The sequence below is a fragment of the Urocitellus parryii genome, chromosome 4 (genome assembly GCF_045843805.1).
Source record: "Urocitellus parryii isolate mUroPar1 chromosome 4, mUroPar1.hap1, whole genome shotgun sequence".
Classification (NCBI taxonomy): Eukaryota; Metazoa; Chordata; class Mammalia; order Rodentia; family Sciuridae; genus Urocitellus; species Urocitellus parryii.
The window spans coordinates 209,661,301-209,673,523 of NC_135534.1; the positions used below are offsets into that span (position 1 = coordinate 209,661,301).

General features: G+C 60.3%; 1 protein-coding gene across 3 annotated transcripts; it reads left to right on the plus strand.

Annotated features, from left to right (window-relative positions):
- Positions 1 to 2,401: 2,401 nt before the first annotated feature.
- On the plus strand, positions 2,402 to 10,822 carry Ppp1r26 (protein phosphatase 1 regulatory subunit 26). Of its 3 annotated transcripts, none has more exons than XM_077797172.1 (5): positions 2,402 to 2,465; positions 3,437 to 3,548; positions 4,528 to 4,636; positions 5,376 to 5,497; positions 5,681 to 10,822. In XM_077797172.1, the coding sequence occupies exon 5, from the start codon at positions 5,738 to 5,740 to the stop codon at positions 9,395 to 9,397; it is 3,660 nt and encodes a 1,219-aa protein (XP_077653298.1). In that variant the 5' UTR covers positions 2,402 to 2,465; positions 3,437 to 3,548; positions 4,528 to 4,636; positions 5,376 to 5,497; positions 5,681 to 5,737; the 3' UTR covers positions 9,398 to 10,822. The 3 variants fall into 3 exon arrangements, with proteins under 3 accessions (XP_077653298.1, XP_026251280.2, XP_077653299.1); XM_026395495.2 differs by lacking the exon at positions 2,402 to 2,465 and adding an exon at positions 2,557 to 2,596; XM_077797173.1 differs by lacking the exon at positions 2,402 to 2,465 and adding an exon at positions 2,771 to 2,818.
- Positions 10,823 to 12,223: the final 1,401 nt, after the last annotated feature.

Here is a 12,223-nt window from a genome sequence, read left to right on the forward strand (position 1 = left end):
TCCCCGGAGGCCTCCCTCCTCCACATGCACAGTGACTGTGGGACAGTCCCAAGACTTGGCTCCCTCTACAGAGGGCTGTGCAGGGCCCTCAAGGGTGCACTGTCCACACTGGCCACCGAGCCTGCCCAGAGGCTGGGCAAGAGGGAAAATGAGAGTTCCCAGCATCAAAGCCAGCACCTCACACAGTGCCTCTCCGGGTTCCCCTGAGGAAGACCTCACAAGGTGCAGGGGTGAGGTCTCCTGAAAGTTAAAACCCCACCAACCAGGACCTAAAGATCAGAAGTTTCAGGAAGGAGAGAAGAAAGCGCCCTCTTCCCTGAGAAACAGCTTCCTATAGGCCACAGGCTCCAGGGTCAAATCTCCCAGGAGGCCCTGGTCTTATATTGCAATCTTCCCATGGAACCGGCAGATGCTTTGGAAGTCTCCGCAGAGCCAAGACCATCCTAGGTCTTACCCCAAAGCAGAACCCATCCAAGAGAGTCCAGCAGATTGACCTGCAGAAGCTAAAAGTGTGTGCAAACAGAAACACCCAATCCAGAGTCTGGAGACAGATGACCACCTGAGGCCCACCGACACAGGGTCCACGGGTCCACGGCAGAGGCAGCTGCACCCCTTAATATCAAAGGCTCTCAGAACCAACAGAAAAAGGATGTGGTCCAAAGGAAGAGTTAAACATGGACTAAACATATACAGGTAATTCTCCAAATGGCCAAATGATAAAATGAAAAGAGGCTCAATGTCTACAGCAGTTGAGAGGAATTAAAGTGACAAAAAGCCTTGTTTTACCTGTCAGACTGCCAAAGACGAAATGGTGTGACACCACTCAGAACTGGCACAAAGCCAAGAAAACAGCATCACCGAGGCCGGACAGCAAGTTAGAGCAGGGCTTCTGGAGGGCATTTTGGCAAAAGGCACCATGGTTCTGCCCCAGCAGGCTGTCCTCTAGAAAGCTATCCTAGGGAGATATTCAGTATTCCAAGGACATCCAGCTGTTCATCATGAGCTGGCTTAAAAACCGCATGGAGCCCAGAGGGCACACAGCTGGGATTCCAGCCTCTGGAGGCAGAGGCAAGAGTACCACAAGTTTGAGGCCAGACTCAGGAAATTAGAGAGGCCCTATGACCCAGTCTCAAAATGAAAAATAAAAAGGGCTGGGGGTGTGGCTCAGTGGCAAAGCACCCCTGGGTTCAATCCCTGGTACTAGAACATGCCAAAATATTAATAGCCCATGTCATGGGGGTGGTGACTATTAATTATTCTCCCAGGTTTAAGTAAAGAGTATTAATTTTTTTTAAGAGAGAGAGAGAGAGTGTGTGTGTGTGTGTGAGAGAGAGAGAGAGAGAGAATTTTAATATTTATTAGTTCTCGGCGGACACAACATCTTTGTTTGTATGTGGTGCTGAGGATCGAACCTGGGCCGCATGCATGCCAGGCGAGTGCGCTGCCGCTTGAGCCACATCCCCAGCCCAAGAGTATTAATTTATAATGAGGAAAAAAACTTGTTTCTTGTACGCTGAGGCATTACAATATTTTAATGGGTTTTTTGACTCTCAAACTTGATCCCAACTCCCCTTCTCATTTTCTGGGGTCGACCCTATCCAATCTCCTACTTTCTGGTCAGGAAACAAACCCCCAGTGCCTTGCCCGCTCCAGGAGTGGGCACCGGGCTCTTCCCTGCCATTACCAGAGACACTTGGGGTGACCCCAAGCCTGGACAGGTATCTCCAGACCATTTGATAAGGCGAAGGAAACTAGCCCAGGACTTCTGAGTCCCATGGCCAGTGAACTGCAGAAACACATAGGACAGGACCTCCGTGCAGAGCCGGTCACCTGAAGTGCATGACCCTGGAGGTCACTTGCCCAGTCTCAGGCTCTGGGTGTGGGTTGAGGCTAGGAAAGCTAAGGTGTGTGGCAGTGAGCGCGACACAGAAGCGTTCAACAACAGGGAGCGGAAGACAGCTGGAGGCCTGCGCAGGCAGCGGCAGCGTGGGGGGCGCCCGCAGAAGGCTTCCAGCACAGGAAGGTCAGGCTCAACTCTAGCTCTGTGCAGACCTGCGCAGGGCATCACGGCATCTCTGGAAGCCTGCGGAAAGGGAAGGCCGGGCTGGGCAGGTGCCAGGCACCCGGGACACGAAGCAGCGCCTAGCAACGCGGCAGCTTAGGACAGTACTAACTACGACAGTCAAGTGGCCTCCCCGTGCTCTTCCACGGCCACACCCCTCGCCTTGGTGGACTTCGCAGCGCCCGACCTCCAACCCGCTCTGCGCGCACTCGGCGCAGGGCGCACACCAGGCCCCGGCGGACAGGGCGACGGCCGGGTCCCCGCGCGGAGGTCTGACTCGAGCGGGAACCGGGGACAGGCAGCCCGGGCCCACCACCGGTGCACTCCGTGGCGCGCGCCCACGCGGCCGGGCCGCGGCAGGGGTGGCGCGGGCGCTGGCGGCCCCGGCGCGGCGCGGCGGCAGGTGGGCGCGCTCTCGCGGGCGGGGGTCCGGCCGGGCCGCGCGCCTCCCCCGGAACTCGGCCGTGCCATTCCCATGATGCCCAGCCACCGGGCACGGCTTCCGGAGCGCGGCCGCCGCCGCCGCCGCCGCGGGTAGGTGGCGGGGAGGGGGCGGCTGGGGGGGGTCGCCCCGCCCCCGCGCCGGCCCCGCCCTCCCGCGCTTCCCACGGCGCGCCCGGGCGAGGGGCGGCGGCGCGCGGGGCGGCGCGGGCCGCCGGACGCCCCGCGGCCCCTCCCGGCGCCGGGCCGAGGGCGGAGCGCGCCTCCCGGCCGGCCGCCTTCCCGGGGCGCGAGGCGCGGCGGGCGGCCGCGGAGGTGAGGCGGGGCGGCGCCGTACAGGCCGCGGCGGGCGACGGGGCTCGCGGGAGGGGGCGCCGCGGCGGGCGGGCGGGCTCGGGGGCGGGTCCCCGCCCGGGCGAGGGTCGCGGCCCCGGGAGGCAGCTCCCGCGCCCGCCAGCCCCTGCGCGCGCCCCGCGTCCCTCGGGAGCTGGCGGGCGCCTGCCGGCCCAGGTGAGTCAGGCGCAGGTGAGGCCCGCGGCGCTCGGGGACGGAGGCTACCCGGGTCTGCCTGGCCCCCAGGGCAGCGCTCACGCCCTGCGCCAGGCGGAGCTTCCGGGAGGGAGCCGAGCTCCGGGCCGCAGGCCGGAGCGCAGCGCCGGGGGCGCAGACCTGCGGGGAGGCCTGACGCTCCCGGGGGAGGTTCCGCGCCTCCCAGGCCGAGGGCCAGGCTGCTGCTCCGGCTCCCGGGGCTGCGAGCCGAGCCCAGTAGCGGGCGCTGAGGCTGAGGTGCGGGGCAGGAGCAGCCAGAGGCTCCCCCGCCTCCGGCCCGGCTCGGGATCGCTGCAGTTTTGCTGGGGGCGGGGCGCGGGTTGCGATCCGGTTGGTCTCGGCTTCGGGCCGGCTACAACTGAATTCCAGCCCCTCCCCTTTCAGGTTGGTGGAGAGGACCCTCCTGCCGCGGCCCCCTAGCAGATGGGCTCCTCCTCTCCTCTCCAGCGTGCAGACCCTGGCTTCCCCTAACCCTAGGAAAAGCCCCACCTGGAAGGTAAGAACACAAGTTGAGCCCGGTGTTGGTGTGGGGCCGTTTCTGGAAGGTAGAGGACAGAGTTAGGTGGCCAGGGCTTGAGTGTGGCTTTGTTCTCTCCAGGGCGTGGGTGTCTAGACCAGGAGGATGTCCAGATGCCTTCCACTGGCTCTTAAATCTGACACCAGGTGGCTTTGGCCTGCAGGTGCTAGTGTCCCTGCAGTCACTTAGAGACCAGTTTCTAGGGCCCTTGGGTGCATGGTAGCAGTTGGACCAAGCCACACTTCACCTCACCTTGCCGGGGTTCTTGAGATGACTCCTCTCCTGTCTGACTGTTTTAAATCCAGGCTATCTCTGGAGCTCTCTTGGCTTTTTAACCTTCTAGGACTAAGTAGTTGGAGAACTCAGAAAACTTTTCCCTGGGCAACCAGGCTCTGTCTGCACCATTTACAAGCTGTAAACTGGTTGATAGAGGTGGGTGACTCCCTGCCGAAGCTTGCACCTGGAGTGGAAATCAGGGCCGGAGCCCCAGGGTCCCACCCTCCCTGGGCCCCTTTGTTAAGGCAGGATTGCTATTTAAGGAGTTAATGTTTTTGGTTTAGACTCTTCACAGCCCAGGGCTCATGCAAATGTTTTGTCATTTCTGTGGCTTTGTCCTGGCAATTTGAATAATGTCCACAGTAGAGTGGGCACAAGCCCCCTACCCAGTGAAAGAGCCCAGCCCAGTACAGTGCTTCCTCTGGGGACTTCTCCAGAGGCGACATTTTGGGGGAAATAGGGCTGTAGTGGACACCAGAACTTGAGAGGCACTAGCCAGCTCATGCACCCATTTTCAGCTCCGGGAGCTTTGTAAAGTAGCTGTGATTAATGTCTCAAGGTAAGTTCTTCCAGAACTTAACTCTGAGCTCTTAAGTTAATGATACGTCTTTCCAGAAAAATATTTGTGAACTGTAGCTGCAGTCTCTGAATTAGCTGTCTCTGATTCTCTTAATTCTGGTAGTGGAATGTGTGTTCAAGCAGCTGGCAGAGGGCACCTCTCCCTGAGCACGGAGTGACGAAGGCAGCCTTGAAGCCTTTGAACAGGAGCCTGGACTCGAAGAGAATTTCAAGTAATTGCAATAAATTCTTCCGTTTTGGTTTCACTTTTTGAGCACAGATTGGTAATAGCAAGTGAGTCAGTTCTGAATTCGGCATGCCCTCTGATTGCCTGTTCCCACCGCTTGCCCCTTTGCCGGGAGGTGGCGCCTGGCCCCCCCTCTCTTGAGGAAGGTGTGTGGTGTGTAAACAACCAGATCACATGCTTGTGGGAAGGACGTTCCCAGCTAAACCGAGAAAGTTGGTACACAGGATCCAGAGGAAGCCAAGGAAGGTGTGGGCCAAGCCCACCCAGCTCCTGAGGCCTAGGGTGGTGATGGCTTCCTAGCACCCTTCTGAGGGAGCCCAGTGTCTGCTAGTGGGCCTCCCACACATCTGAACCTCACTGCCCTCAGTTTGGGGATGGGGTCAGAATTATCAGCCGTGCCATCATTGGCCACCCAGGGCACATCATGCTCTGTAGGGCAGTACAAGGCCTGACCTTTTGCGAGAAGGCCAGCTGTGAGCTGGCCTTCAGTGTGTTGCTGGGAGCAGCTCAGCTGAGACCCCAACACCTGGGAGTGACTGCGGGGGTGGAGAGGGCGTGAGACGGTGTTCGGGGCGGCTAGCCTGCTAAGTAGCTAAAACAATGATTCGGGTCCTTGAGACCGTCCAGCAGACGTACATTTGTGTCTTGGTCTTAGTAGAAGTAACTGGAAGAAGCTTGGGGAAGCGGTCTCTGAGCCGCTCACGGCACACACCTTTCTGTTTCAGGAGTGAGGTGGTCCTGCCAAGAATGACTCTTCCTGTGAAGTCACCCTCACCGGGATTTGTCATAGTCCTTCTTTTCAACGTCTGGACTTGGTCACACCAGCACCTCCTGACAATCTTTTGAGGTGGGTAAAACCTTAGTCCTCCTCGAGGGGGAGGCAGGACAGAGAGTGGAGGCATTTTCTTTCTGGGTCTTCTCAGCAGGCCTGGCCCAGAGGGAAGAAATGCCTCCTTTTGCAGTGGAGGAGCCCGGGGCCGCTGGTGCAGCTGGTCCCTGGACCTTGTGCCCTGTGCTCTCTTTGTCCCAGGATGTGAACCCAAGGAGAACACAGCGCGGTCCCCCTGAGCCCCACCCGTCTGCTAGGATGTTCCTCATGAACGCCCCTCCAGTGGTCGCTCTCCAGTCCAAATGGGAGGCCTTCGGCCCGCCGGGGAGCTTTAGGTTTCCCCGGTGCTTCTCAGAGTCGGAAGAGGCTGTCGCCAGAGCTTCGGTGAGTGCCAGGGTGCAGATGGTCATCAGCACGCTGCAGCGCGGTGAGGCCGCCCTGGGCACGCACGATGAGCGTGCCACGCAGAGAAGCCAGCGGGCGGAGGGGTGCCGGGAGGGCAGGCTGGCTGCCAGCCCTGCCCTGCGCAGCGCGCCGCCTGCCTTTGCTGCCTGTGGCCTTGCTGCCCATCGCCACCCCCCAGCCGAGGAGGGAGCTGCCAGCCTTGGCCCGCTGGCGCTGGATTCCGACAGTGACGACTCTGTGGACCGGGACATTGAGGAGGCCATCCAGGAGTACCTGAAGGCCAAGAGTGGTGCCGCACAGCCCATGCCCAGGGGGGCCCAGCCTGGCGGGGCCGCAGGTGGGGGCAGCAGAGGCAAACCAGAGCCTCCACACAGTGGCACCCCGCCCGCCCTGTGTCCCCCAAAACTTGCCCCAGTGTCAGCCAGTGTTCCTGGCAGCCCTGGGGAGGCCGGCGGGGACCAGGGCTCAGCCTCACCCGTCAGTGTGAGCAGTGAGGACTCCTTTGAGCAGAGCATCCGGGCAGAAATAGAGCAGTTTTTGAATGAGAAAAGACAACACGGAAACCAAAAGTGCGACGGGTCCGTGGACAAGAGCACAGACCCCAGTGAAAGTCCAGCCCGATCCACCCTGAAACCCACCCAGGAGCCCCCCGTCAGGGCGCCGCCCCGCCACAGTCTGATGGGCGCCTGTAAGGAGTTTGTCTTCCGCAGACCTCCCAGGTCAGCAAAGGGCAGCACAGCGCCCGGCAGCCTCAGGCCAAAGGTCGCCACTGAGCCCGAGAACCTGGGCAGCACAAGGCCTGCCGCCCCCAAGCCCCAGGCAGCACAGAGCAGGGGCGGGGGCAAGAGGAACTGCGGAGCTGGAAGAAGGGGCAGCTGCGGCAGGGGTGTGGCCCCCCAGCACGAGGCCTCCGACTCCAGCAGCGACGACGGCATCGAGGAGGCCATCCAGCTGTATCAGCTGGAGAAGACCAGGAAGGAGGCCAGCGGGGACCCGCCACCGGGAGCCCAGCTCAGCCAGGAGAAGGGGCCCGACGTTCCCGCCAGCAGCCCGGGCAGCTCACTGAGAAGTGCCTTCCCCGAGACCCCCAGGAGAACTCCGAGCAGGAGGAAGCCGGCGGTCCCCAGGGCCACAGACCCCAGCCCAGGGGGCCTGGACTCCGACCACCTCTCCAAGCCACCCAGGGATGCCAGGGCTGCCGTACCTCCGGCAGGCACCACCACCAGCAGCGGGCCTTGGGAACGGGCCTCGGGCCGCGCAGACACCTCGGCCGAGCTGATGTGCGCTGAAGCCATCCTGGACATCTCCAAGACCATCCTGCCGGCGCCTGTGGAGGGTGGCAGCGGGCCCACGTCTGTAGGCCCCCCCTTCTGCCTCCCCAACGTGCCTTCCCGCTCTGATGGGGACAGCAGCTCCGTGGACAGTGACGACAGCATAGAGCAGGAGATCCGGACGTTTTTGGCTCTGAAGGCACAGTCGGGAAGTCTGCTGGCCAGAGCCGAAAACTGCCCACAGCCCACCCCAGGTCCCCTCTCCCCTCCAGGCCCCAGCAGCCAGACCAGTGTCCCCAAGGCCCCTCTCTCTAAACCCCCAGACCTGCCCCTAAGCTGCAGAAGGAAACGCAGAGGTGGAGCCAATGCCGTGAGGATGTCCACCCCCAAGAAACCAAGGGAGGTGAAAGACAGTGCCCAGGACGGCGACCGCAGCCAGGGGCAGGCTCAGCCTGGCCACAGCGGGCAGGACCCCCCCAGCCAGGCGAACGCCGGCGAGGCCCCGGGCAGGGAGTGCCAGGCCAGGAGCCAGCCTGTGCCCTCCAGGCCTTTCCTGCTCAGTGACGTTTGCGTGTCGCAAGGCCTTGGGGTTCAGGGGAAGGCAGGAGAAGGCAGGAGCGTTGGTGAGAGAGAGAGCTCCGAGGACAAGAGCAGCTCTCTGGACAGTGACGAGGACCTCGACACGGCCATCAAGGACCTGCTGAGATCCAAGCGGAAGCTCAAGAAGAGGTGCAGGGATCCCCGGGCAGCCTGCAGGAAGAAGGTCAGGTTCAGCACCCCCGAGACACGGTTGGTGCACACGCTGGGAGGCCTCCCGAGAGCCTGGAAGGACAGAGGCCCACGGGTGCTGAGGAGCTGCCTGTCCACGTCCAGAAGGGACAGCAGGGCGTGCCTGGGGAGACGACCGCCCAGTGCCTTCAGTGGTCCAGGAGAGGGGAGGAAGCTGGGGGGCAAGGACGCAGCCCCAGCTCTCCAGTCCAGGAGGAGACCGCCTGAAGGGACTCCATTCTCCAAGGAAACAGGAGCCCGTGACCATGCGTGCTCTGCCCCCAGCTCCCTGTCTGAGGACAGTTCAGTGGACAGTGACGACAGCATCGAACTGGAGATAAGAAAGTTTTTGGCAGAAAAGGCTAAGGAGTCCGTGAGCAGTTCAGCAGTTCAAGGAGGGGGCCCAGCCCGGCCGGAGGAGCCCTGCAGGAAGGAGCTGGCCCCCAGTCTGCAGCCCGGCGTGTGCACACGGAGCCAGAGGGCCAGGGGCGGCCCTCCACTGGCTGAAGGACTAAGGGGCACAGAGAAGGCTGGGGGACCGTGTGCCCCCAGCCTCTTCATCCCCGGCGGGAAGGGCGCAGCCCGCACCGAGCACACTTCCCACCACCCGGCTGCTGCAGGCAGGTGTGAGCCCACACTGCCCAGGAGTGCCAGTGGGAACCCCTCTGCCAAAGGGTGTCCTGCAAGTAGGAGAAATGTCTATGTTCACAAAGACCAGAGCCCACCCCGCGCTGAGCCCGCAGCCACAGAAAGTGCTTTTGGTCAGCTGCCCAGCTGTGCCACAGCAGGAGCTGAGACCGGAAGCTCCGGGGGAACCTTTCATGTCAACTATGGGAGCCGGAGCTTATTGTCCCCTAGCCCAGGACCTCAGGCCGAGCTGGCCCTCCCCTGGAGTGACCTGGCCCACCACAACAGGCTGCCCAGCCCATGGTCACTGAATTCAGAAGGTCGGAGTTCAGCATGGACCGGGGGCCTTGGGGGTGAGAAAGAGAAGGGGACCCAGGGGCAGGCCAGGGTCCTGCACAGCCTCACCTTGGACCCCAGGAAGAACCTGTCCTTTCCAGGCTTCTCTCCCCTGCTGTCCACCCAGCTGTTCCACTTTGGGAAGAGCGTCCCCTGGGGAGGCCAGCAGGCCGGCCTCTTCAGTCCCCACCTGGGTCTGCCTCTGCAGGGCCCGTCCTTCTCGGCCTTCAGAGAGACCCAGGCTGGTCACAGCCCCGTGTTTGGAAGCCCACACTTGCTCGTGAAGGACAGTGGGCACTGGCCAAGCAGGAAAGCCCGGGCAGGGCTCGGTTTGCAGGACAAGAGGAACTTGGGCTCAGAGGAAGGCATCCTGGACCTGAGGTATGGCCACAGGGTGGTGGACAGGGATGACCAGGACCAGGAGGTGCTGGGCAGCGATGCCAGTGAATGCAGCGACAGCTCCCTGGAGGACCGTGGCTCAGTGGTGAAGGGCAGAGTCCTCAAGCTGTGACGCGCAGCCTGGCCCGCCCCTGGTGCAGAGCCGCGTGCGCAGGAGAGTGCAGCCAGCGTCCTGTACATAGCCCTGTACATGTGTACACTAACAGGAGGTTTATTTAACAGACGTGTCCTGGTAAATATGATTTTTGTAGCTTTTTGTAAATTATTTAAAGTGCTGTAAAAAATATTTTTGGAAAATGTCGTCTTGATTTTGAAGGGTGTTCCTAACTGCAGCGTTCTGTGGTCTGCATGGAGCCACAGATGAGCACACATTTTGGTTCTTACTGTCACAGCGAGGGTCACCTTGGCCAGGACTCTAGCCAGTTGCTGGTTTAGATGTTCAAGCCTGGGAGGCAGTGGCCACCCTCTGGGAAGCCCTGAAATGCCCGTGTCTGTCCGAAGCTCCCGGAATAGTGCTTTTCATAAAGAACTCACTGGTCCCTAGCAGCCAGAGCAGTTCCTCTCAACACTGCCATCACAGCTTGGGTCAGTAAAATGTTTCAAAGCACAGTGGCCAGCAAGTGAACTGACCGGCCAGTCCTGGCCTCGCAAGACCCCACTGAGACAGTGGCACACTCTGCAGCCCAGTCCTCCAGTGTCCAGGCTCCTGCAGTCACCAGGTGATTCTAACATCTAAGTAAATCTCTTTTCCTGGAGAGTTCTGTCCTCTCGATCGTGGGTCCAAGAGATCACACTGTATGAGCGTTTAACTGTCCTCTTCTTGATTTGTGCACACGAGTGAATAAGCACAGCAATCAGGTGGTTTGGTCCCCAGACACCTTGGCCAGAGCTCAGTGCTGGGGACAAGCCTTGCATACCTCCATACCTGCCGTCCAGGAGCTGCAGCCAGTCAGGGTCTGACCAGTGGCCCAGCCAGTGCTGCCGATGACCTCCTGCAGCCCACCTCCTGGGGCAGAAGGGCGCTGGTTGTAGGCCATGGCCTCTGGTCCCTGGGTCAGGGCCAAGTGATGCTGCTGCCTTGGTTTCCTTACCTTCTGCCCAGTGGCACCAAGGTACCCATGGCCACTGTGGGGACAGGCCATGCTGGCCACTGATGCCCTCCGGTCACCCCAAGTTCTGCGACTCGGGTTCAGCTGTGAGGCAGTGTACCCTTAGCCGGTGATGTTGGTACTCTAACGTGGATGTGAGTCTTCTACGCCCCCTGTACCCCCGGGTGTAAATAGGAACCCACTTCTGTGCTCAGGGGCAGACCCCACCCAGGGTGAGCCTCTGCTGGGCCAAGCTGCGGTCCTGAGCATCCCGATGTGCGTGTGATAGCTTCCTTGTGGTGTGTTCCTTCACTTAAGCGCTCCATGTAATCCATGTCCTGACTTTTATTTAACTTTTTAAAGAGTGCTTTTAACTCCTGGATACAAACATCAGCTCATTTTGTACATAAGAACTTTTTTTTAATGAATAAATCAAGCATCACCAACAAGTCACCTCTTGTGGTCATGTGGTCTGTCCTCACTGCAGTCTAAGCGAGGGCCTGGCCTGTGCCGTGTGCTGGCGCGAGGACCCCGAGGGGCCGGACCCTGCACTTGGCCCTGAGGTCCTCTCCACTCTGCTGCCAGCCCCTGCCTGGCGAGGCCAGTGTCCAGCCTCTCCCTCACCCAGGAGCCCGGCTCGCTTTCACCGGAGGTTGGGGTCCTCTGCACCAAGCCCCTGCACAGTGCAGGCTAGAGCTGCTGCCACCCTGGGGAGACAGCACCTCGAAAACACTGCCGTCGGCTGTGATCAACACACCCCACGTGTGCATGCAGGTAGGCGCAGGTATGGGTGTAGACACAGGTACAGGCCCGTGCAGGTGTGGCATTGCCTCCGGTGACAGGCCAGGCACACTGGTGCACAGCGCAGCCGGCCACGTGTGTGCTGGGGAGCACGCTTCAGAACCCCATCCTCCATGGTCACTCCTGCTGCTATCCTCAGGCCTCCTGCTCAGCTGCTCCCTGCTGCCTCTGGGGCCAGGCTTTGTGGTCACCAGGGGGAGTGGCTTGTCTGCACGCTGGAAGTTGGCCCTGACGATGGAGGAGCGTGGGTGAGCTGTGCAGGCGTCCTCTGGCTCCTCGTGTGGGTTCCAGTCTTGCTCCTGAGATGATGGAAGTTGCCTCCTAACCTCCTGTTTACGCTTTCGGCAACCACTCAGGCCCCTCAGAGTCAGGTGACAGTGATTCTGTTCCCACAGGCTCACTTGTTTTCACACAGTGGACATAAACCTCTAAAACTTTGAGTCAAGTAAACCTCTATTCTTTATAAGTCTCCCAGCATCAGGCATTTTGTTAAAGCAACAGAAAACAGACTAAGACAAAACGTGAGTTAGATTGGAATTATCTGGGGCTTTAGTCTTTTCAGGCAGTTATTAGAATAATCTGTAGAGTCCAACTTTGCGTTCATACAGCAGCTGTTAACAAGCCACACTCATTGGGCACAGCCAGTGAAGCATTTCTGTGCCCAGTTGTGATGCCACGGTCAAATCCGTGAAGCTTGCGGGTGAGCTCAGACCTGGACCGCCACACATCATTTGCAGACCCCTCACCCCAGCCTAGGTCCCCACGTTGCCCTCAGCCTGGAATCGAGGGTGTGGTCAAGTGCCGTGGCTTTCCCAGCGGCCTGTTTTCCTGGACAGCTGTGCTGTGGCAGCAGGCGGGTGCTCCCAAAGCTTCGCGGCACCTGGACTTGCCAGCCTGCTCCTTGGAGTCACCAGGAGGCTGGGTTCGGTCCCTGCCAGCAAGTTAGAAACCTGGCTGGCAAGGCCGAGCAGCCTCACCTTTTTACTTCAGTGGAGGCCAAACTCAGAAGGGTTCTTAGCATTGGGGCATTTTTAAAGACTGTAAAACGT